Genomic DNA, 25,162 nt, shown 5'->3' with positions numbered 1-25,162 from the left:
ATGCGAAGAAATGACTCATTAGAAAAGACCCTGAGGCTGGGAAATATTTAAAGCAGGAAAAGAGGATGACAGAGGAAGAGATGGTTGGATGACATCATCGACTCAATGGACATGAGTCTGAGTAAACTCCAGGAGGTGTTGAAGGACAGGGAAGCCTGGCGTGTTGCAGTCCATGGGGTTGCAAAGAGTCAGACATGACTGAATGTCTGAACAACAATTGAGGTGAATTAATGAATGGTCAACCATACACTTCAGAAATACACCCAATTCACACATTTCTCATAATAATAGGGGACTTTGTATTCTTTATCCAGGCAAAATAGAGCCTGTGTACATTAGAGTCACAGCTCATGAGCAGAAAGGGACTGACAGTTGGGACACACAAAGCCAAGATTACAGTGATGTTCACAAGGAACCAGCTGGGATAATCAAAAAGAGCCATCATGAGTTGAAAAATGAAGGAAAGAGTATAAAAATAGACAAAAGTGCTCACCAGGAGAAGGATGGTTTTGGTAGCTCTGGACTCAGGGGAGAATTTGGTGGGGGTATCAGTCCTACGAATGTGTTGGACACGATGCTTATGTCTGTACAGGATGAAAACCATGAAGCTGCTGGCCCAGAGCATGAGCCCCAAACATAGAACATCAGGGAGTGATAGCAATGCTGCAGACAATGACTGTTGGATTTTGTCATGATGGATAGAAGAACAGTATCCAAAATCCTTCTTGTTTGTGTTGTTTTTGTCATTCCATTTGCCATTTATATGTAGAGGAAAAATGAAATTTACCAGCATTTGCAGGATCCAACACAGGAAAATAGAGGGAACGATGTACTTAGGAGCTTTAACTTTCAGCGCTGCACACCTGGAGTTCCATGGACTGATCGTGATCACCTGAAAGACACTCAAGAGGCAGATGCTTCCGATGGACACTCCCCTCCCCACTCTGTGCAGAAAGAAGAGAAGTTTGCAGCCAAAATCACTGCGGATATGCTTCCACCCAAACACTGCCATTGTCTGGGGGACCCCTTTACAGAGGAGGACCAAGAAGTTGGCCACAATCAGGTGCTTAAGAATCAAATCCGTGGACCTTAACCTGGAGCCAGTGAAGTGAAGGATGATATGATGGCAAAGGAGTGAGAAATTCCCCAGGACTCCAACCACCATCTGCATTAAGAAGATAACGCCTATTGTCAAATCAATGCTGGCCATCCTCTCGGTTCACAGTCACCGATATTTGTCTTGTGAGTTAGAATGTCCTGCATGGGAACATGAGGTGTGGGTTACACACATCATGTCAGCTGAAATCCAGTATTCTCCATTTACCCTTAGTTCCCACTAAGAAACATTTACTTTATGTTCTTCAGTTACCAGCAGCTTTAAACAGTTGCATATATGATATTTAAAGAGCATTACTATGTAAAATTAAAAGCTGTAGGCTCTACACATGATCACTTCTTCATTCTTCAACAATCTATGAGGCAGGTACTTATGTGACATTAATGATACAGAGGAGGGTGACGTAAGCACAGAGAGGTTGAATATTTGTCAAAATCTGCTCTTAGGACAGAGTGAGGACTTGAAACCCACTGGACTGGTAAAGATAGTGCATTGAACCCCAACTTTGCCAAAAGGTTAGTTAACTGTTCATATAATAATTCAGATATATATTTAGTTTTGTTTTCAGAACTTGTTCTTTGATATTTGACTGCTGCTATTTCATAATTTTTATTAAGACAAGCACTTTGTATTATAAATGAGGCTTCATGTGTCTTAGTATATGCACATGCACTGCTGCCTGCCAGGAGAATATGGGAGGAGCCTGCCCCAGGACCAGGTAGTGTCATGAAGATGAGGATGGCTCAGAATTAGGATGGAAACAGGAAGTCTTTTTCTTTTATTTCAGAAAAGCAGTTATAATGCAAGTACTCCAGAAATTGTTAAATAATCCCATATAAAGTCATTAACTTGGGACATAAAATAGTCATACATGATGAAGTAGTACAAAAGGAAAAAGTAAATTATTATTATTTTCCAGTGATACATATATCTATTCATTAATAGCAGAGTTAATTGAATATATGCGATGATTTATACTTTTCAAATGATATTAACATACCCGCGATATATACAAATCAGCACCTGCAAGGGATCTATTCTTATGCATTTTATAAATTAAAGTACGAGGCATTTAGATTCATATTAAAATACCTTTTAAATGGGCAGAAACAGTACGATATACAACTGAGAGCTGCGGCCTGAAACTCAGCATTATGTGAAGTTTCCTTAACTGCTTATTTCATAACATGAAGAGTGAAGACAGCCTCACCATAATCAATGGACTCCGGATGTTTTCAGTGAGGACACAATTACTGTCTCCATTAATATCCAGAGTCAGAGAAAACATTTCCCTTCAAGCCATTTCCAGTTGCATTCACTTTCTGTGTAGGATTACATGATTTTTGCAGACTCATCATACTGTTTATTACCACCCTGGAGTTATTCTTGTGGCCCCTCTAGTCATCCTGATTCCCCTGGGGCAGACTCAAGAGAAAATTGATTTTATATCTACATTTTTAAACACCTCAAAAAAATCAGGTTTTGTTATCACTTGGACTAAGTCACAACAGCCACTGTCAGTGAGGATTAAATTAAACTTCAGGAGGAGCCAGCAGGGATTGGTTTAGGGTGAGGACCCCATCTCTCTTTGCCATCTCGGCTCATGATTCAGGATTTTACTACCTTATGCATAGTGTTGGCACTGAATCCAGTGACTACACAGAAGACTGCCCCTTTCTGATATGATCACTCAGCATCTTGATCTGCCTCTCTTTCACAGACCCTGCCCTCTCAGGCTGAAATAGAGCACCCTTACCTGACACCTTCCTGCTGCCAGGAGAGTGGGCTCCCTGATGGTCATTATACCCAGTTCGTGTGGGGGAGGCAGGCAGTTGGTCCCTGATATGTAGGTTTGAGATGCTGTGCCCTCCCCTCCCCTCCCATCAAAGCTGCAATTATCATTTCACCACCAGCAGCGATGGGAGTGCAGCCTTGGGAGCCAAGAACATTTCTGAAAACTTTTCTCTCAGTTGTTAATTACTGGAAGCAATTACAAGTTTCTAGTTGGCACCCTAGGAGACAACTGGATATATTTGAGAGGCATTTTTTTTTCATGATCCCTGAAGATAACTGGGTCTCACAAGGAGGAAAGCAGGAAATGCTGAAATCCCACACGTTAGGGACTGACAAGCCATGTATGTCCCTCTGGATTCTTCACTTCCTTGTGATGTGTCTCTGCTCTGAAACTAGTACTTTCCTCACCTTCAACCACTGGACCAAATCATCAACAAAAGTAATGGTAGAAAAATGGAATGAGACAAAATACCTGGAAAGTACATTCAAAGAGACAAAAGGAATAGGAGGAATATGATTAGAAACTCATTATATGGACCACTGGCACAAATCAAATCAATTTAGACTCATTTTCATAACTCAATGCCAATTATTATGAAAATCTTGTAGGAAAATATAATTTATTATCATAAACCTCTGTGACAAAAACCGGATGTGGAACATATAAACAGTAAAAAAGGGATAGGGGTTGAAAAGAATATGTCATAAAATAAAATCACCTAGATATGATGGCTCAGTGATTTTGACAATTACTTAATTCAAGAGGATCAAACCTGGGCACTAAACAACAGGCTATTAATAACCAATAGGTCTATGTGAAATCAAAAGAAAATGAGGAATTACCTTGAAGCAAATAAAAATAAAAACAGAAAATTTCAAAATCTATAAAACACAGCAAAAGCAGTTCTAGAGGGAAATTAATATGGATAAAAGCCTATCTCAAGAAGCAAGAAAAATCTCAAGTAAACAATCTAACCTACCAACTAAAGAAATTAGAAAAAGAACTACACATAATGTCAAAGATAGAAGAGAGTGGGAGTGATATAGATAAAAGAGAAAATCTTAAAATCAGACATCAAAAGACCAATAGGACAAGTCAATGAAAGCAAGAGCTGTTTTTTTGAAAAGATGCACAAAACTGATAAGCCTCTACTGGGGGGGATCAGGAAAAAAAAAAAGAAGACGACCTAGGACTTTCCTGGTGGTCCAGTGGTTAAGACTTTCAACGTAGGGTGTACAGGTTTGATCCCTGGTCAGAGAGCTAAAATTTTGCTGCCTAAATCAAAACATAAAACAGAAGGGATACTGTAACATATTCTATAGAGACTTTAAAAATGGTTCATATCCAAAAAATCTTAAAAAAAAAAAGTGCATTTACAGTTAAGTGTTACCCTTCTTATATTCCTTATGTTGTTTGTGAATTTAAGATAAGCATAAAGTTGTATAGCACTCATTCTTATTGCTGCATATGCCAATCTGTCCATGGGAGAAATGCTGCAAGAATACTGAAGTGGATTGCTGTTTCCTTCTCCAGGGGATCTTCCTTGACCCAGGGATCAAACCCCCATCTCCTGCAGCTCCTGCACTGCCAGGCAGATTCTTTCCCATTGAGCCAGCTGGGAAATGTATATAATATACAATATACAATTACAATGTACAATATACAAGATTTCCTTTTTTTTATTATTTTTTTAAATTTTATTTTATTTTTAAACTTTACATAATTGTATTAGTTTTGCCAAATATCAAAATGAATCCACCACAGGTATACATGTGTTCCCCATCCTGAACCCTCCTCCCTCCTCCCTCCCCATACCATCCCTCTGGGTCGTCCCAGTGCACCAGCCCCAAGCATCCAGTATCGTGCATCGAACCTGGACTGTGAATTTCAAATAATGCCATGATTCCATTGTTATGAGGAGTAATTCTAGGGAAATGGAATTTAACGGAGAGTTTTTCATCAGTTCCTGTTTTTGGAAAATGGATTTCTAATCTAATTAGAAGTAAAGACACTAATGAGCTTATTTCCAGCAGTAAAGAGAACACAGATAGTCCATGTCCTGATTCTGCAGTACAGACTCCCAACACATCTGCCTGTTAGAAGAAGTAAGTATCTGGGTGACTCTCTTTACAATATTTTTTAACATTTGGGAGAAACTAATGAATGTATTAACATTGGCTGTATGCTCCTAATGTTGCTAGACTAAGAGGTGAGTGAAAAGGTTGATCTCAGGGATTAGAATAGCCCATTCAAGCACCATATAAAGGACCCAAGGCTTCTATGTGTGCTCTGAAGGAGACCCTTACCTCCTCCCACCCTTTAGCTGAGATTGCTGAAAATCAAGCAGGGACTCTTACCCTCTTGGTATTTATTCCAAGGGAAGGCTCAGGAAAAAAGACTGTGCAGTTACCTCAATTATGTATTGGGAATTCTAGTCATGTTCTTTAGAAGGATTTTATTTTAGAACAACTTTTTATTTACAAGAATGGCAAAACTCTACAGAGTTCGCATGTATCCCACACTCAATGCATTGACTCTTTTTTTTTTTCATTTTATTTTATTTTTAAACTTTACAAAATTGTATTAGTTTTGCCAAATATCGAAATTAATCCGCCACAGGTATACATGTGTAAATCCTCTATTCGGTGTATAAAGTTGCCATAATTAACAAACCAATAGTGATGAAGTTGTGTTAACTAAAGTCAACACTTTATTTGGATTTTCTCAATTTTTCCTTTATATCCATTTTCTTTTCCAAGAACTGATCCAAATACCAAATCTCACGTTGTAGTCACCTCTCTCTAGGCTCCTCTTTGCCAAGACAATTAGTCAGACATTTCTCTGATTTAACGATGTGACAGATTTGAGGAGCACTAATGGGAAAAGGAGTACGTCAAGGCTGTATATTGTCACCCTGCTTGTTTAACTTATATGCACAGTACATCACGAGAAACGCTGGACTGGAAGAAGCACAAGCTGGAATCAAGATTGCTGGGAGAAATATCAATAACCTCAGATATGCAGATGACACCACCCTTATGGCAGAAAGTGAAGAGGAACTGAAAAGCCTCTTGATGAAAGTGAAAGAGGAGAGTGAAAAAGTTGGCTTACAGCTCAACATTCAGAAAACGAAGATCATGGCATCCAGTCCCATCACTTCATGGGAAATAGATGGGGAAACAGTGCAAACAGTGTTAGACTTTAATTTTTTGGGCTCCAAAATCACTGCAGATGGTGATTGCAGCCATGACATTAAAAGACACTTACTCCTTGGAAGGAAAGTTATGACCAACCTAGATAGCATATTCAAAAGCAGAGACATTACTTTGCCAACAAAGGTCCGTCTAGTCAAGGCTGTGGTTTTTCCAGTGGTCATGTATGGATGTGAGAGTTGGACTGTGAAGAAAGCTGAGCGCCAAAGAATTGATGCTTTTGAACTATGGTGTTGGAGAAGACTCTTGAGAGTCCCTTGGACTGCAAGGAGATCCAACCAGTCCATTCTAAAGGAGATCAGTCCTGGGTGTTCTTTGGAAGGAATGATACTGAAGGTGAAACTCCAGTACTTTGGCCATCTCATTCAAAGAGTTGACTCATTGGAAAAGACTCTGATGCTGGGAGGGATTAGAGGCAGGAGGAAAAGGGGACGACAGAGGATGAGATGGCTGGATGGCATCACCGACGTGATGGATGTGAGTTTGAGTGAACTCCAGGAGTAGGTGATGGACAGGGAGGCCTGGCGTGCTGAACTCCGGGAGTTGGTGATGGACAGGGAGGCCTGGTGTGCTGCAATTCATGGAGTCTCAAAGAGTTGGACACAACTGAGTGACTGAACTGAACTGAACTGAATTGTAGTCATATTACAATATTTATGTGTAACGAATTACCAAATCTTACACTTTAAATTTACACAATGTTATATGTCAAATATATTTCAGTTTTTTAAATCTGCTGAAATATATTTTTCTTTCGGTGTGTTTTTTATTGTCCTTCACTTCAAACTGCTCATTTCTACATGAAAATATTTTAATGTGCTAATCTCCCTGCATGACTAATAAATACTGCCATTTCCCTTAACAATGTTAACTATAAACTTGTAACTGGCTCCCAAACTCTTACCTGATTTTACCTTCGAGTGCTAACCAGGGTATTCTTTACTCTGTGAGGACATTAATTTCTTCCATTTTATTTCTGACTACTGTACACACTGATCCATCTTCATGTATAATTTTATCTATAATTCCATACCTACTTCATTTCTGGGAAATTCGTTTTGTTAGACTGAAAGTACCACATTTTAACACTTCATAATATGCAGATTATTTTAAGACCTGTTGTTTATTGCATAAATCTGAACTCCTTTTCTACAAGAAAACTTAATTGATATATTCACATTTCATGACAATATATTTCAATTGGTCTTATATTGAAGAAGATGCTTGGCATGTCTGGTATAATATTGAGATTCAAAATTTAAATTAGGATTCTGAGGGTGAATAAATGAACTGGCAATGGCTCATTATAGAAATAAATAAAATTCACACTTTTCTCATAATAGTAAGGACTTTGCATTCCTTATCCAGGCAAAGTAGAGCCTTTGTACACTGGAGTAATGGCTCATGAGCAGAAAGGGGCTGACAGTAGGGAAGCACGCTGCAATGATTACAGAGATGTCCACAAGGAAACGGCTGGGTTGATCAAAAAGAGCCAAAAGTACTTGAAAGATGGAGGAAACAATATAAAAGTAGACAAAGGTGCTCCCCAGGAGAAGGATGGTTTTAGTAGCTCTGGACTCAGGGGAGGACCTGGAGGAGGCGTCGGTCCTACGAATGTGCTGGACTTGCTGCTTATGTTTGTACAGGATGAGAACCATGGAGCTGCCGGCCCAGAGTGTGAGCCCCAAACATAAAACATCAGGGAGTGATAGCAATGCTGCATACAAGGCGTCTTTGGTTTTGTTAGTGAGAATAGAAGAACAGTAGCCAAAATCTTTTTCCTTTGTGATGTTTTTGTCACTCAATTTGCCAGTTATATGGAAAGGAAAAATTACATTTACCAACATTTGCAGGATCCAACACAGGAAAAGAGAGAGAACCACATACTTGGGAGCTGTTACTTTCAGCGCTGCCCACCTGGAGTTCCAGGGACTGATTGTGATCACCTGAAAGACACTCAAGAGGCAGATGCTACCGATGGACACTCCCCTCCCCACTCTGTGCAGAAAGAAGAGAAGTTTGCAGCCAAAATCACTACGGATATGCTTCCACCCAAACACTGTCATTGTCTGGGGGACCCCTTTACAGAGGAGGACCAAGGAGTTGGCAACAATCAGGTGCTTAAGGATCAAATCTGTGGACCTTAACCTGTTACCCATGACATGAAGGATGATATAACTGCAAAGGAGTGATAAATTCCCCAGGATTCCAATCACGGTCTGTGTTAAGATGATCATGCCTATTATGAAAAAGCTGCTGGCCATCCTCTCAGTTCACAGTCACTGGTACTTGTGAGTTAGAATGTCCTGCGTGGGAATATGAGGCGTGGGCTACATGCATAGTGTCAACTCTAATCCAATATTCTCCACTTAACAATAGTTCCCACTTGGAAATATTTGCTTCTTGTGTTTTCTGTTACCAGCAGCCTTTAAAGGGTTCCATGTATAACATTTAAAGAGAACTAATATGTAAAGTTAATCACTGGAGATACTCATGTGATCACTTCTTCTTCTTCTTCACAAATTTATTAGCCCAGAACTGAAGGGATCTTGGTTATACAGAGGAGTGTAACCTATACCCAGACAGGTTAAGTATTTGTCAAATCTGCTTCTTAATGCAGAGTGAGGACTGAATCCCATTGGGCTACTCAAGACAGTGGTTCGAGGAACTTCCCAGGTGCTTAAATGATTAAGACTCTGCCTTCCACTTCAGAGGGTCCAGGTTCAATCCCTGGTCCAGGATCTAAGATTCCATGAACTTTGATGCATGGTCAAAGACAAAACAAAAAAAAGAGTGCACTGATCACCAGCCATGAAAACAGCTAGTTAGTTGCAAGCATATAATAAACCAGATCTGTATTTGATTTTGATTTCACAACTATTGATTGTAGACCTGTGGTATTTTGTAATTTTCATATAACATGATTCCATTTATTTGTAAAGCTTTATTCTATGCTACCACGTATTCTGAATAGAGTCTTAGCATCTTAATACATGAACATCACTGCTGGCAGTAGAATACAGCAGGAACCTGCCTCAGGACAAGGCAATGTCATGAAGACGAGAATGCTTCACTGTGAGGATGGCAACAAAGACTCTTTTGTTCCTATGACAGAAACACAACGGAAATAACATATATTATAGAAATGTTTGAATAATCATATGTAGGCAATAAACCTTAGGGCATAAAACACTAGCATGTGATAAAACAGTTTAAGACAAAACAAAATTATTATTGTCCAATCGTATACTGAACCAGTGTGTTATTGTCTGAGCCCTGTGAATAAATTAGCAATGAATTAATATTTGCAATTGACATTACATACAAGACACAGAGGCAAAATTTAGCACTTGTAAAGCATGTATTCTTGTGACTTTCATAAACTGACATACTAGATTTCTTAGAATGTCAACAAATTGGTGTTGGTGTCTGATTCTGATCTGATCACTTACCCAGAATCTTGATATGCCTTTCTCTCACAGACTCTGCTGCTCAGACGAAAGTACAATGAACATACCTTCCAGCTGGCAGGACAAGGGCTTGGTGGGATGGTCATTATACCCAGGATGTGTGTGGGAGGGAGGCAGCCAGATCCTGATAAATGGCTTTGAGACGCTGTCCTCCCCTCCCCTCCTGTCAAAACTGCAATTATCATTTCACCTGCAGCAGCGATGGGAGTGCAGGCCTGGGAGCTGAGAACATTTCTGGAAACTTTTCTCTCAGCTGTTAATTACTGGAAACAATTACAAGTTTCTAGTTAGCACCCTTCAGAGACAACTGGCTGTACTTGACAGGTATTTTCTTTTCCATGATCCCTGAAGGTGATGGTCTCACGAGGAAGAAATGCTGAAATCACACACATTAGGGACTGACAAAAACCATCTGGACACAATCCTTCTGGATGCTTCACTTCCCTGAGATGCATCTCTGTCCTAATACTAGTACTTTCCTCACCTTCAACCATTGAATGGAACCGTCAGTGAAAGTATTGGTAAAGAAATGGAATGAGACAAAATACCTGGGAAGTATATTCAAAGAGACAAAAGGAAAAGGAGGAACATCATCAAGAACTCATTATAGGACCCACTGGCACAACTTATATCAATCTAGACTCATTTTCATAATCTAAAGCCAATTATTATGGAAATTTTGTAGGAAAATATACTTTATTATTATTATTGAACCCTGTGATAAGAATTGGGTGCAGAACAAATAAATAAAAAAAGAGAGAGGATTTGAAAATAGTTATAAAATACAAGCACCTAGATCTGACGGCTTGATGTTTTTATCAAGTACTTAATTCAGGAGCATCCTGGAGATGAAACAGTATGCCACTAAAAACCAGTGCATCAGTGCAAAATTAAGAGAAAATCTGAAATGCAAGTAGAAGTTTCAAAAAAGCAAACACACTGACAATTTGATCATGTACTTCTAGCCTCCAAAACTGTGAAAAACTCTCTATGTGAAAAACTGTGAAAACTATCTACGTTTAAACCTCCCAGGCTGTCGTATTTTATTAAGGCAGGCCTAAAATGTAATACAAACTGTAAGAGTCTGTCTTTGTGATCCTGGCACTTCCAAGGGTGATCCTGGAATTTATGTTGCAGAAAGTTTTGCCTATGTTCTCTTCCAGCAGCTTTATGGTGTCATGTCTTCTATTTAACTCTTGGAACCTAGTTGAGTTTTTTTTGTGTGTGTATAGTGTGAGAGCGTGATTTGACTTCATGGATTTACATGAGGCTGTCCAGCTACCGGAGAGGAGTGCAGAAATAACTCTAGAAAGAACGAAGAGAAGGAGCCAAAGTGAAAACAAAGCCCAGTTGTGAATGTGACCAGTGATGGAAGTAAAGTCCGATGCTGCAAAGAACAATATTGCATAGGAACCTGGAATGTTAGATCCATGAATCAAGGTACATTGGAAGTGGTCAAATAGGAGATGGGAGGAGTGATCATCGACATTTTAGGAATCAGTGAACTAAAATGGGCTGGAACGGGTGAATTTAATTCAGATGACCATTATACGTACTACTATGTGCAAGAATCCCTTAGAAAAAATGGAGTAACCCTCATAGTTAACAAAAGAGTCCAAAATGCAGGATTTGGCTATAATCTCAAAAATGAAAGAATGATCTCTGTTCATTCCAAAGCAAAGCATTCACTGTCACAGTAATCCAGGTCAATGCTCCAACCAGCAATGCTGAAGAAGCTGAAGTTGAATGCTTCTATGAAGACCTACAAGACCTTCTAGAAGTAACACCAAAAAAAGACATCCTTTTTATCATAGGGGACTGGAATACAAAAGTAGGAAATCAAGAGATTCCTGGAGTAACAGGCAAGTTTGGCCTTGGAGTACAAAATGAAGTGGGGCAAAGGCTAACAGAATGTTGCCAAGACAACGCACTGGTCATAGCAAACACCCTATTTCAAGCCACAAGAGACAACACTACACCAGACGGACATCACCAGATGGTCAACACCAAAATCAGATTGATTATATTCTTTACAGCCAAAGATGGAGAAGCTCTATACAGTCAGCAAAAACAAGACCAGGAGCTGACTGTGGCTCATATCATGAACACCTTATTGCCAAATGCAGACCGAAATGGAAGAAAGTAGGGAAAACCACTAGACCATTCACGTATGACCTCAATCAAATTCCTTACAATTACACAGTGGAAGTGACAAACAGATTCAAGTGACTAGATCTGATAGACAGAGTGCCTGAAGAACTGTGGACAGAGGTTGCTGACATTGTACAGGAGGCAGTGTTCAACACCACCCCCAAGAAAAAGAAATGCAAAAAGACGAAATGGTTGTCTGAGGAGGCCTTACAATTAGCTGAGAAAAAAAGAGACGATAAAGGAAAAGGAGAAAAGGAAAGATACACCCATCTGAATACAGACGTCCAGGGAATAACAAGGAGAGATAAGAAAGCCTGCCTCAGTGATCAGTGCAAAGAAAGAGAGGAAACCAATAGAATGAGAAAGATCAGATATCTCTTCAAGATAATTGGAGATACCAAGGGAACATTTCATGCAGAGATGGGCACAATAAAAGAAATGGTACGGACCTAAGAGAAGCAGAAGATATTAAGAAGAGGTGGCAAGAAGACACAGAAGACTATACAAAACAATCTCATGACCCAGATAACCAGGATCGTGTGATCATTCACACTCACCTAGAGCCAGACATCCTGGAGTCTGAAGTCAAATGGGCCTTAGGAGGCATCATGACGAACAAAGCTAGTGGAGGTGATGGAATTCCAGATGAGCTATTTCAAGTCCTAAAAGATGATGCTGTGAACGTGCTGCACTTAATACGCCAGCAAATTTGGAAAACTCAGCAGTGGCCACAGAACTGGAAGAGATCCGTTTTCATTCCAATCCCAAAGAAAGGCAATGCCAAAGAATGCTCAAACTACCACACAATTGCACTCATCTCACACGCTAGCAAAGTAATGCTCAAAATTCTCCAAGCCAGGCTTCAGCAATATGTGAACTGTGAACTTCCTGATGTTCAAGCTGGATTTACAAAAGGTAGAGGAACCAGAGATCAAACTACCAACATCCGCTGGATCATCAAAAAAGCAAGAGAGTTCCAGAAAAACATCTACTTCTGCTTTATTGGGTACAACAAAGCCTTTGACTGTGTGGATCACAATCAACTGTGGAAAATTCTTCAAGAGATGAGAGTACCAGACCACTTGACCTGCCTCCTGTGAAATCTGCATGCAAGTGAAGAAGCAACTGTTAGAATGGACATGGAACCATGGACTGGCTCCAAATTGGGAAAGGAGTATGTCAAGGCTGTATATTGTCACCCTGCTTACTTAACTTATATGCAGAGTACATCATGCAAAATGCCAGGCTGGATGAAGCAATTGTCAGGAGAAATGTCAGTAACTTCAGATATGCAGATGACACCATCCTTATGGCAGAAAGTGAAGAACTCTAGAACTATAGAACCTCTAGATGAATGTGAAAGAGGAGAATGAAAAACTGGCTTAAAACTCAAGATTCAAAACTCAAAGATCATGGCATCTGGTCCCACTACTTCATGTCAAATAGATGGGGAAACAATGGAAACAGTGACAGAATTTATTTCCTTGGGCTCCAAAATCACTGCAGATGGACATGCAGCCATGAAATTAAAAGATGCTTGATCCTTTGAAGAAAATTATGATCAACAAGATAGCAGATTAAAAAGCAGAGACATTACTTTGCTGACAAAGGTCCATCTAGTCAAAGCTATGGTTTTTCCTGTAGTGATGTATGGATGTGAGAGTTGGACCATAAAGAAAGCAGAGCACAGAAGAATTGATGCTTTTGAATTGTGGTGTTGGAGAAGACTCTTGAGAATTCCTTGAACTGCACAGAGATCAGACCAGTAGGTCCTAATGGAAATCAGTCCTGAATATTCACTGGAAGGACTGATGCTGAAGCTGAAGCACCAATACTTTGGTCACCTGATGCGAAGATTGGACTCATTGGAAAAGACCCTGATGCTGTGAAGGATTGAAGGCAGGAGAAGGGGAGGACAAGATGAGAGGCTTGGATGGCATCACCGACCTGATGGGCATGAGTTTGAGCTAGCTCCAGCAGTTGGTGCTGGACAGGGAAGCTTGGCATGCTGCAGTCGTGGGGTCACAAAGAGTTAGACGTGACTGAGCAACTGAATTGAATTAATTACATTGGGCCCACAGATAATTGGGGGAAATTCCCTATCCTGAATCAACTCTTTAGTAAACTTAATGGACCTGAAAAATCCACTTGCCATGTAATATAACATGACTACCCAGATGATGTCACATCCATGAGAGGAGAACTGTTTATTATTTATATAATTATCAATATGTTTTCAACACTATGAGCAATTTTTACCTCCTTTGATGGTTTCTTACGAGAAAGAAGCTAGTATAAGGGGATATGCCCTCACAATTTTTAGTGGTCTTATCTTTTGTCTGACTCTTTGTGACCCCATGGATTGCAGCATGGCAAGCTTCCCTGTCCATCACCAACTCCTGGAGCTTCCTCAAACTCATGTCCATAGAGTCGGTGATGCCATCCAACCATCTCATCCTCTGTTGTCCCCTTCTCCTCCAGCCTTCAATCCTTCCCAGCATAATGGTCTTTTCAAATGAGTCTGTTCTTCTCATCATGGGCCAAATTTTGGGGTTTTAGCCAGCATCAGTCCTTCCAATGAATATTCAGGACTGATTTCCTATAGGATGGACTGGTTGGATCTCCTTGAAATCTAAGGGAGTCTCAAGAGTGTTCTCCAATGCCACAGCTCAAAACCATCAATTCTGCAGTGCTCAGCTTTTTTTTACAGTCCAATTCTCACATCCATACATGACTACGGGAAAAAACATAGCCTTGACTAGACGGACCTTTGTTGGCAAAGTAATGTCTCTGCTTTTGAATATGCTGTCTAGGTTGGTCATAACTTTACCTCCAAGGAGCAAGCATCACTTAATTTCATGGCTGCAATCACCATCTGCAGTGATTTTGGAGCCCCCAAAAATAAAGTCAGCCACTATTTCCATTGTTTCCCCATCTATTTGCCATGAAGGGATGGGACCAGATGACAGGATCTTCGTTTTCTAAATGTTGAGCTTTAAGCCAACTTTTTCACTCTCCTCTTTCACTTTCATCAAGAGGCTCTTTAGTTCTTCTTTGCTTTCTGCCATAAGGGTGGTGTCATCTGCATATCTGAGGTTATTGATATTTCTCCCTGCAACCTTGATTCCAGCTTGTGCTTCATCCAGTCCAGCATTTTGCATGATGTACTCTGCATTTAAGTTAAACAAGCAGGGTGACAATAAACAACCTTGACATACTCCTTTCTCGATTTTGAACCAGTCTGTGGTTCCATGTCCAGTTCTCACTGTTTCTTCTTGACCTGCATACAGATTTCTCAGGAGGCAAGCCAGGTGGTCTGGTATTCCCATTCTATGGATTTATCAGGAGGCAGGTCAGGTTGTCTGGTATTCCCATTCTTTAAGAATTTCCACAGTTTGTTGTGATCCACACAGTCAAAGGTTTTGGCATAGGCAATAAAGCAGAAGTAGATGTTTTTCTGGAACTCTCTTGCTTTCTCGATGATCCAATGGATGTTGGCAATTTGATCTCCGGTTCCTCTGCCTTTTCTAAATCCAGCTTGAACGTCTGGAAGTCACGGTCCACATACTGTTGAATTGGTTACAGTAAAGCTGAAAGGGTTTAAAGACTCATATATCTGCATTTTAAATGGTATGTTTCAGAAATACCAGAACACATAAATATGTTTTCATCATTTCAGTAGAGAGGCATAGAATTTCTTTGAAGTATAGCAAATATTGAATAACACAGTGGGTTTTGAACACGATTAGTTGAGGGGGAGGAGCCAAGATGGTGGAGGAGTAGGATGAGAACACTTTCTCCCCCACAAATTCATCAAAAGAGCATTTAAACGTCGAGTAAATTCCACAAAACAACTTCTGAATGCCGGCAGAGGACATCAGGCACCCAGAAAAGCAACCCAACTCTTCGAAAGGAGGTAGTAAAAAATATAAAAGACAAAAAAAGAGACAAAAGAGGGAGGGACGGAGTTCTGTCCCAGGAAGGGAGTCTTAAAAAGAGAGAAGTTTCCAAACACCAGGAAACCTTCTCATTGCCAAATCTGTGCCGAGCTTTGGAAGTACAAAGGGCAACATAACAGGGAGAAAAAACAAATAAACAATTAAAACTCGCAGATTGTGAGCCCTACGGTAACTCCCCCAGTGGAGAAGCAGCGCAGACACCTGCACACGCCATTAGCAAGCGGGGGCTGGGCAGGAAGGCGCGGTGCGGGCTGCATCGCTTAGAGTAAGAATCTGGCCTGAATACCCTGAGCACTATCTGAGCGAAATAATTTGGGCTAGCAAACCAGACTGTGGGATATCTACCATGCGAAAAGCCAGCCCTAACCTAAGACACCACCAGGCCCATGCACAGAACAAAGGATGAACAGAGGTAGCCAACTGCAGACCTTCCCCCTCCGGTGACAGGCAGCCAGAGCCGGAAGGGGGCAATTGCAGCCCCAGAGAGACATTATCTATAAAACTGTAAGCAGGCTTCTTTGCTAACTAAAACTTCTTGGGGGTCTGGACTGTCAACATCTGCCTGAGAAGGTGCGCCGGTTTTACACCCAGATAACCGAGTGGCAGGGAGGCAATAAGTCGCAGCATTGGCGCTCGCCAAACACCTCATCACCTGAGCTGCTCGGACCTGGGAAGAGCACAAAACGCAGGCCAAACTGAGTCTGCGCCTCTGAGGACTACCTGAGTGCCTGAACCTGAGCAGCTTGGACCTGGGAGGTGCATGCAGCCCGGGGCCGGCCTCGGATTGTTCCCGGCGGAACAACCTAGAGCCCGAGCAGTGTGGGCAGGGAGGCTACACGTGCCGTGAGCGGGAGCAGACCCAGTGTGGCTGAGGCACTGCGAGTGCACGCCAGTGTTATTTGTTTGCAGCATCCCTCCCTCCCTCCCCACAGCGCGGCTGAACAAGTGAGCCTAAAAAAAAAAAAAAGTGTCCTCCACCGTCCCCTTTGTGTCAGGGCAGAAACCAGACACTGAAGAGACCAGCAAACAGAAGAAGCTATAACAGAGGGAAATGCCTTGGAAGCTACAGGCAATAGATTAAAACCCTGTGGTTACTACGGACTACATAGGAAGGGGCCTATAGATCCTGAGAAATAAAAGTCGGACCAAGGAAATAGCCAAAAATGAACTGAACCCACAATACTCACAATAAAACCAGAGAAAGTCCTAGATATATTTTAACTGTTTTTATGATCATTCTTTCTTTTTTTTTTAATTTTTTAAAAAAAAAATTTTAAGTCCTCTATTGTTCCTTTAATTTTCACTTTTATAACCTATTACTTTGCAAAAAAAAAAAAAGACCCTATTTTTTTCTTCTTCAGCAAACTTCATATATATATATTTTATAATTTTTTGACCTTGTTTTTGTTTTTTGTTTTTTGTTTTCTTCCTTTCTTTAACATTGTATTTTTGAAATTCCAAACTCTACTCTAGATTTTTAATTTTAGCCTTTTGGTATATGTTATCAATTTTGTACCTATAGTTTTTTATAATTTCTGTGACTTTTTTTGTTTCTCTGTTTCTTTTTCTTCTTCTTTTATATAACATTGTATATCTGAAATTCCAAACTCTACTCTAGATTTTTAATTTATGCTTTTTAGTATTTGATATCAATTTCGTACCTGTATTTTTTTTATAATTTTTGCGACATTGTTTGTTTTTGTTTGTTTGTTTGTTTTCTCTCTTTATTTTTCTTCTTCTTTTTTTTTAACATTGTATTTTTGAAATTCCAAACTCTACTCTAGATTTTTAATTTTTGCTTTTTGGTATTAGTTATCAATTTTGTACCTGTATTTTCTTTATAATTTTCACGACCTTGTTTGTTTTTATTTGTTCGTTTTTTCTCTCTTTCTTTTCCTTCTTCTTTTCTTTAACATCGTATTTTTGAAATTCCAAACTCTACTCTAGATTTTTAATTTTTGCTTTTAAGTATTTGTTACCAATTTTGTACCTTTAAGAACCCAATCTTCAGGACCCATTTTTCACTGAGGAGCGAGATTACTGGCTTGACTGCTCTCTCTCCCTTTGGACTCTCCGTTTTCTCCACCAGGTCGCCTGTGTCTCCTCCCTAACCCCTCTCTACTCTACCCAACTCTGTAAATTTCTGTGTGTTCCAGACGGTGGAGAACACTTAGGGAACTGATTACAGGCTGGATCTGTCTCCCTCCTTTTCATTACCCCTTTTATCCTTCTAGCCACCTCTGGCTCCTTCCTCCTTCTTCTTTTCTCTGTATAACTCCATAAACATCTCTGAGCGGCCCAGTTGTGGAGTGCACATAAGGAAGTGATTACTGGCTAGCCCATTCTCTCCACTATTGATTCCACCCCATCTCATCTGGGTCATCTCTAACTCCCTCCTCCCTCTTCTCTTCTCCATGTAATGCTGTGACCCTCTCTGGGTGACCCTCACGGTAGAGAAACTTTTCATCTTTAAAGTAGATGTTTTATCAATGGTGCTGTATAGAAGGAGAAGTTTTGAAACTACTGTAAAAATAAGACCGATAGCTGGAAGCAGGAGGCTTAAGTCCAAACGCTGACTCCAGGGAACTCCTGACTCCAAAGAACATTAATTGACAGAAGCTCATCAAACGCCTCCATACCGACACTGAAACCAAGCACAACACAAGGGCCAAAAAATTCCAGGGCAAGACATACCAAGCAAATTCTCCAGCAAAAAAGGAACACAGCCCTGACCTTCAAGATACAGGCTGCCCAAAGTCACCCCAAAACCATAGACATCTCATAACTCATTACTGGACATTTCATTGCACTCCAGAGAGAAGAAATACAGCTCCACCCACCAGAACACCGATACAAGCTTTCCTAACCAGGAAACCTTGACAAGCCACCTGTACAAACCCACACACAGCGAGGAAACGCCACAATAAAGAGAACTCCACAAACTGCCAGAATACAGAAAGGACACCCCAAATTCAGCAATTTAAACAAGATGAAGAGACAGAGGAATACCCAGCAGGTAAAGGAACAGGATAAATGCCCACCAAACCAAACAAAAGAGGAAGAGATAGGGAATCTACCTGATAAAGAATTCCGAATAATGATAGTGAAATTGATCCAAAATCTTGAAATCAAAATGGAATCACAGATAAATAGCCTGGAGACAAGGATTGAGAGGATGCAAGAAAGGTTTAACAAGGACCTAGAAGAAATAAAAAAGAGTCAATATATAATGAATAATGCAATAAATGAAATAAAAAACACTCTGGAGGCAACAAATAGTAGAATAACAGAGGCAGAAGATAGGATTAGTGAATTAGAATGGTAGAAATAAATGAATCAGAGAGGATAAAAGAAAATCGAATTAAAAGAAATGAGGACAATCTCAGAGACCTCCAGGACAATATTAAATGCTACAACATTCGAATCATAGGGGTCCCAGAAAAAGAAGACAAAAAGAAAGACCATGAGAAAATACTTGAGGAGGTAATAGTTGAAAACTTCCCTGAAATGGGGAAGGAAATAATCACCCAAGTTCAAGAAACCCAGAGAGTCCCAAACAGGATAAACCCAAGGCAAAACACCCCAAGACACATATTAATCAAATTAACAAAGATCAAACACAAAGAACAAATATTAAAAGCAGCAAGGGAAAAACAACAAATAACACACAAGGGAATTCCCATAAGGATAACAGCTGATCTTTCAATAGAAACTCTTCAAGCCAGGAGGGAATGGCAAGTCATACTTAAAATGATGAAAGAAAATAACCTACAGCCCAGATTATTGTACCCAGCAAGGATCTCATTCAAGTATGAAGGAGAAATCAAAAGCTTTTCAGACAAGCAAAAGCTGAGAGAATTCTGCACCACTAAACCAGCTCTCCAACAAATACTAAAGGATATTCTCTAGACAGGAAACACAAAAATGGTGTATAAATTCAAACCCAAAACAATAAAGTAAATGGCAACGGGATCATACTTATCAGTAATTACCTTAAACGTAAATGGGTTGAATGCCCCAACCAAAAGACAAAGACTGGCTGAATGGATACAAAAACAAGACCCCTACATATGTTGTCTACAAGAGACCCACCTCAAAACAGGGGACACATACAGACTGAAAGTGAAGGGCTGGAAAAAGATTTTCCATGCAAATAGGGACCAAAAGAAAGCAGGAGTAGCAATACTCATATCAGGTAAAATAGACTTTAAAACAAAGGCTGTGAAAAGAGACAAAGAAGGTCACTACATAATGATCAAAGGATCAATCCAAGAAGAAGATATAACAATTATAAATATATATGCACCCAACACGGGAGCACCGCAGTATGTAAGACAAATGCTAACAAGTATGAAAGGAGAAATTAACAATAACACAATAATAGTGGGAGACTTTAATACCCCACTCACACCTATGGATAGATCAGCTAAACAGAAAATTAACAAGGAAACACAAACTTTAAATGATACAATAGACCAATTAGACCTAATTGATATCTATAGGACATTTCATCCCAAAACAATGAATTTCACCTTTTTCTCAAGTGCACATGGAACCTTCTCCAGGATAGATCACATCCTCGGCCATAAAGCTAGCCTTGGTAAATTCAAAAAAATAGAAATCATTCCAAGCATCTTTTCTGACCACAATGCAGTAAGATTAGATCTCAATTACAGGAGAAAAACTATTAAAAATTCCAACATATGAAGGCTGAACAACACGCTGCTGAATAACCAACAAATCACAGAAGAAATCAAAAAAGAAATCAAAATTTGCATAGAAACGAATGAAAATGAAAACACAACAACCCAAAACCTGTGGGACACGGTAAAATCAGTCCTAAGGGGAAAGTTCATAGCAATACAGGCATACCTCAAGAAACAAGAAAAAAGCCAAATAAATAACCTAACTCTACACCTAAAGCAACTAGAAAAGGAAGAAATGAAGAACCCCAGGGTTAGTAGAAGGAAAGAAATCTTAAAAATTAGAGCAGAAATAAATGCAAAAGAAACAAAAGAGACCATAGCAAAAATCAACAAAACCAAAAGCTGGTTCTTTGAAAGGATAAATAAAATTGACAAATCATTAGCCAGACTCATCAAGAAACAAAGGGAGAAAAATCAAATCAATAAAATTAGAAATGAAAATGGAGAGATCACAACAGACAACACAGAAATACAAAGGATCATAAGAGACTACTATCAACAATTATAGGCCAATAAAATGGACAAGGTGGAAGAAATGGACAAATTCTTAGAAAAGTACAACTTTCCAAAACTGGACCAGGAAGAAATAGAAAATCTTAACAGACCCATCACAAGCACGGAAATTGAAACTGTAATCGAAAATCTTCCAGCAAACAAAAGCCCAGGTCCAGACGGCTTCACAGCTGAATTCTACCAAAAATTTAGAGAAGAGCTATCGCCTATCCTGCTCGAACTACTCCAGAAAATTGCAGAGGAAGGTAAACTTCCAAACTCATTCTATGAGGCCACCATCACCCTAATACCAAAACCTGACAAAGATCCCACAAAAAAAGAAAACTACAGGCCAATATCACTGATGAACATAGATGCAAAAATCCTTAACAAAATTCTAGCAATCAGAATCCAACAACACATTAAAAAGATCATACACCATGACCAAGTGGGCTTTATCCCAGGGATGCAAGGATTCTTCAATATCCGCAAATCAATCAATGTAATACACCACATTAACAAGCTGAAAAATACAAATCATATGATTATCTCAATAGATGCAGAGAAAGCCTTTGACAAAATTCAACATCCATTTATGATAAAAAAAAAAAAACTCTCCAGAAAGCAGGAATAGAAGGAACATACCTCAACATAATAAAAGCTATATATGACAAACCCACAGCAAACATTATCCTCAATGGTGAAAAACTGAAAGCATTTCCTCTAAAGTCAGGAACAAGACAAGGGTGCCCACTTTCACCATTACTATTCAACACAGCTTTGGAAGTTTTGGCCACAGCAATCAGAGCAGAAAAAGAAATAAAAGGAATCCAAATTGGAAAAGAAGAAGTAAAACTCTCACTATTTGCAGATGACATGATCCTCTACATAGAAAACCCTAAAGACTCCACCAGAAAATTACTAGAACTAATCAATGACTATAGTAAAGTTGCAGGATATAAAATCAACACACAGAAATCCCTTGCATTCCTATACACTAATAATGAGAAAACAGAAAGAGAAATTAAGGAAACAATTCCATTCACCATTGAAACAGAAAGAATAAAATACTTAGGAATATATCTACCTAAAGAAACTAAAGACCTATATATAGAAAACTATAAAACACTGGTGAAAGAAATCAAAGAGGACACTAACAGATGGAGAAATATACCATGTTCATGGATTGGAAGAATCAATATAGTGAAAATGAGTATACTACCCAAAGCAATTTATAGATTCAATGCAATCCCTATCAAGCTACCAACAGTATTCTTCACAGAGCTAGAACAAATAATTTCACAATTTGTATGGAAATACAAAAAACCTCGAATTGCCAAAGCAATCTTGAGAAAGAAGAATGGAACTGGAGGAATCAACCTACCTGACTTCAGGCTCTACTACAAAGCCACAGTTATCAAGACAGTATGGTACTGGCACAAAGACAGAAATATACATCAATGGAACAAAATAGAAAACCCAGAGATAAATCCATGCACATATGGACACCTTATCTTTGACAAAGGAGGCAAGAATATACAATGGATTAAAGACAATCTCTTTAACAAGTGGTGCTGGGAAATCTGGTCAACCACTTGTGAAAGAATGAAACTAGAACACTTTCTAACACCATACACAAAAATAAACTCAAAATGGATTAAAGACCTAAACATAAGACCACAAACTATAAAACTCCTAGAGGAGAACATAGGCAAAACACTCTCTGACATACATCACAGCAGGATCCTCTATGACCCACCTCCCAGAATATTGAAAATAAAGCAAAAATAAACAAATGGGACCTAATTAACCTTAAAAGCTTCTTCACATCAAAGGAAACTATTAGCAAGGTGAAAAGACAGCCTTCAGAATGGGAGAAAATAAAAGCAAATGAAGCAACTGACAAACAACTAATCTCAAAAATATACAAGCAACTTCTACAGCTCAACTCCAGAAAAATAAATGACCCAATCAAAAAATGGGCCAAGGAACTAAATAGACATTTCTCCAAAGAAGACATACAGATAGCTAACAAACACATGAAAAGATGCTCAACATCACTCATTATCAGAGAAATGCAAATCAAAACCACTATGAGGTACCATTTCACACCAGTCAGAATGGCTGCAATCCAAAAGTCTACAAAGAATAAATGCTGGAGAGGGTGTGGAGAAAAGGGAACCCTCTTACACTGTTGCTGGGAATGCAAACTAGTACAGTCACTATGGAGAACAGTGTGGAGATTCCTTAAAAAGCTGGAAATAGAACTGCCTTATGATCCAGCAATCCCACTGCTGGGCATACACACTGAGGAAACCAGAAGGGAAAGAGACACGTGTACCCCAATGTTCATCGCAGCACTGTTTATAATAGCCAGGACATGGAAGCAACCTAGATGTCCATCAGCAGATGAATGGATAAGAAAGCTGTGGTACATATACACAATGGAGTATTATTCAGCCATTAAAAAGAATACATTTGAATCAGTTCTAATGAGGTGGATGAAACTGGAGCCTATTATCCAGAGTGAAGTAAGCCAGAAAGAAAAACACCAATACAGTATACTAACGCATATATATGGAATTTAGAAAGATGGTAACAATAACCCTGTGTACGAGACAGCAAAAGAGACACCGATGTATAGAACAGTCTTATGGACTCTGTGGGAGAGGGAGAAGGTGGGAAGATTTGGGAGAATGGCATTGAAACATGTAAAATATCATGTATGAAATGAGTTGCCAGTCCAGGTTTGATGCACGATACTGGATGCTTGGGGCTGGTGCACTGGGACGACCCAGAGGGATGGTATGGGGAGGGAGGAGGGAGGAGGGTTCAGGATGGGGAACACATGTATGCATGTGGCGGATTCATTTTGATATTTGGCAAAACTAATTCAATTATGTAAAGTTTAAAAATAAAATAAAATTAAAAAAAAAAAAGAACACAATGAGCTGACATCACTCCCCAACCCCCTCATCACTGGACATCAGTAAACAGCTCTCCGTCCTGACCCTGTGAGTTCATATCCTATGACTGATATTGTGAAGGAAGAAGTAGAATGCTGTTGAGTGTTGTTTCCTCAAAATTTTAGCTTTCCTCCTTTACTGTATGTGCTTTTAAAACAGTTTTGAGGGTATTTTAAATAAGCAAGATATTTTCTCCTGAGCTGAAATTAGAAAGTAACCCTGACTGATTAAATACTATGTGGTGTATATAGACAATGGAATACAACTCAGACATAAAAACAATGAAATAATGCCATTTGCAGCAACATGGATAGAGTTAGAGATGATCATACTAAGGGGAGTAAGCCAGAAAGAGAACAACAAATACCACGTGATATCATTTATGTACGGAAACTAAAATATTGGGGCCTCCCAGGTGGTGCTAGGGGTAAAGAACCCTCCTGCCAATGAAGGAGACATAAAGAGACGTGGGTTCCATCCAAGTCTGATCCACTACTTGGGTCAGGAAGATTCCCTGAGTAGTGCATGGCAACCCACTCCAGTATGCTTGCCTGGAGAATCCTCATGGACAGAGAAATCTGCTAGGCTGCAGTCTGAAGGGTTGAACATGACTGAAGCAACTGAGCGAGCGAAAACATGACACAAATGAACTTATCTACGAAAAACAACACTCACAGACATAGAAAACAGAATTGTGGCTCCCAAGGGGGAAGGTGGGGGAAGGATGGATTGGGAGTTTGAGATTAGTAGATGAAAACTATTAAATACAGAATGCATCAAGAATGTCCTACTGCATAGCAAATGGAACTATAGTTAATATCTTGTGATAAGCCATGGTGGGAAAGAATATGAAAAAAAAAAGTCACTAAATCACTTTGCAATCCAGCAGACATTAACACCATACGGTAAATCAGCATTATATATCAGTAAAATAAATTTTTAAAACCTGAATCTGTCAGATATGAAGTGAAGTTAAAGTCACCCAGACGTAGCCAACTCTTTGAGACCCCCATGGACTGTAGACTGCCAGGCTCCTCTCTCCAGGGAATTCTCCAGGCCAGAATACTGGATTGAGTAGGCGTTCCCTTCTCCAGGGGATCTCCAGAACCCAGGGATGCAATCCAGGTCTCCTGCATTGCAGGCAGATTCTTTATCATCTGAGTCACCAGGGAGCCCAAGAGTACTGGAGTGGGTAGCCTCTCCCATCTCCAGCTGATCTTCCTGACCTAGGAAATATACTGGGGTTTCCTGCATTGCAGGTGGATTCTTTACCAGCTGAGCTACCAGGGAAGCT

General features: G+C 39.7%; 3 protein-coding genes across 7 annotated transcripts in view; all 3 read right to left on the bottom strand.

Moving 5' to 3' along the window:
- LOC129631710 (zinc finger protein 160-like) overlaps positions 1 to 25,162 on the bottom strand; it is a 466,782-nt gene that overhangs the window by 222,619 nt on the left and 219,001 nt on the right. The gene's annotated exons all lie outside the window — the stretch shown is intronic.
- Positions 269 to 1,210, bottom strand: LOC129631748 (vomeronasal type-1 receptor 4-like). Its single transcript, XM_055552983.1, has one exon. The coding sequence runs from the start codon at positions 1,208 to 1,210 to the stop codon at positions 269 to 271; it is 942 nt and encodes a 313-aa protein (XP_055408958.1).
- On the bottom strand, positions 7,459 to 8,454 carry LOC129632061 (vomeronasal type-1 receptor 4-like). The gene has a single exon (XM_055553503.1). It carries the CDS (start codon positions 8,386 to 8,388, stop codon positions 7,459 to 7,461), a length of 930 nt encoding a protein of 309 aa, XP_055409478.1. The 5' UTR covers positions 8,389 to 8,454.

Source organism: Bubalus kerabau, chromosome 17 (genome assembly GCF_029407905.1).
Source record: "Bubalus kerabau isolate K-KA32 ecotype Philippines breed swamp buffalo chromosome 17, PCC_UOA_SB_1v2, whole genome shotgun sequence".
Lineage (NCBI taxonomy): Eukaryota > Metazoa > Chordata > Mammalia > Artiodactyla > Bovidae > Bubalus > Bubalus kerabau.
The sequence above is the reverse complement of the archived record's forward strand: the minus strand, read 5'-3'. Positions and strand labels throughout refer to the sequence as shown.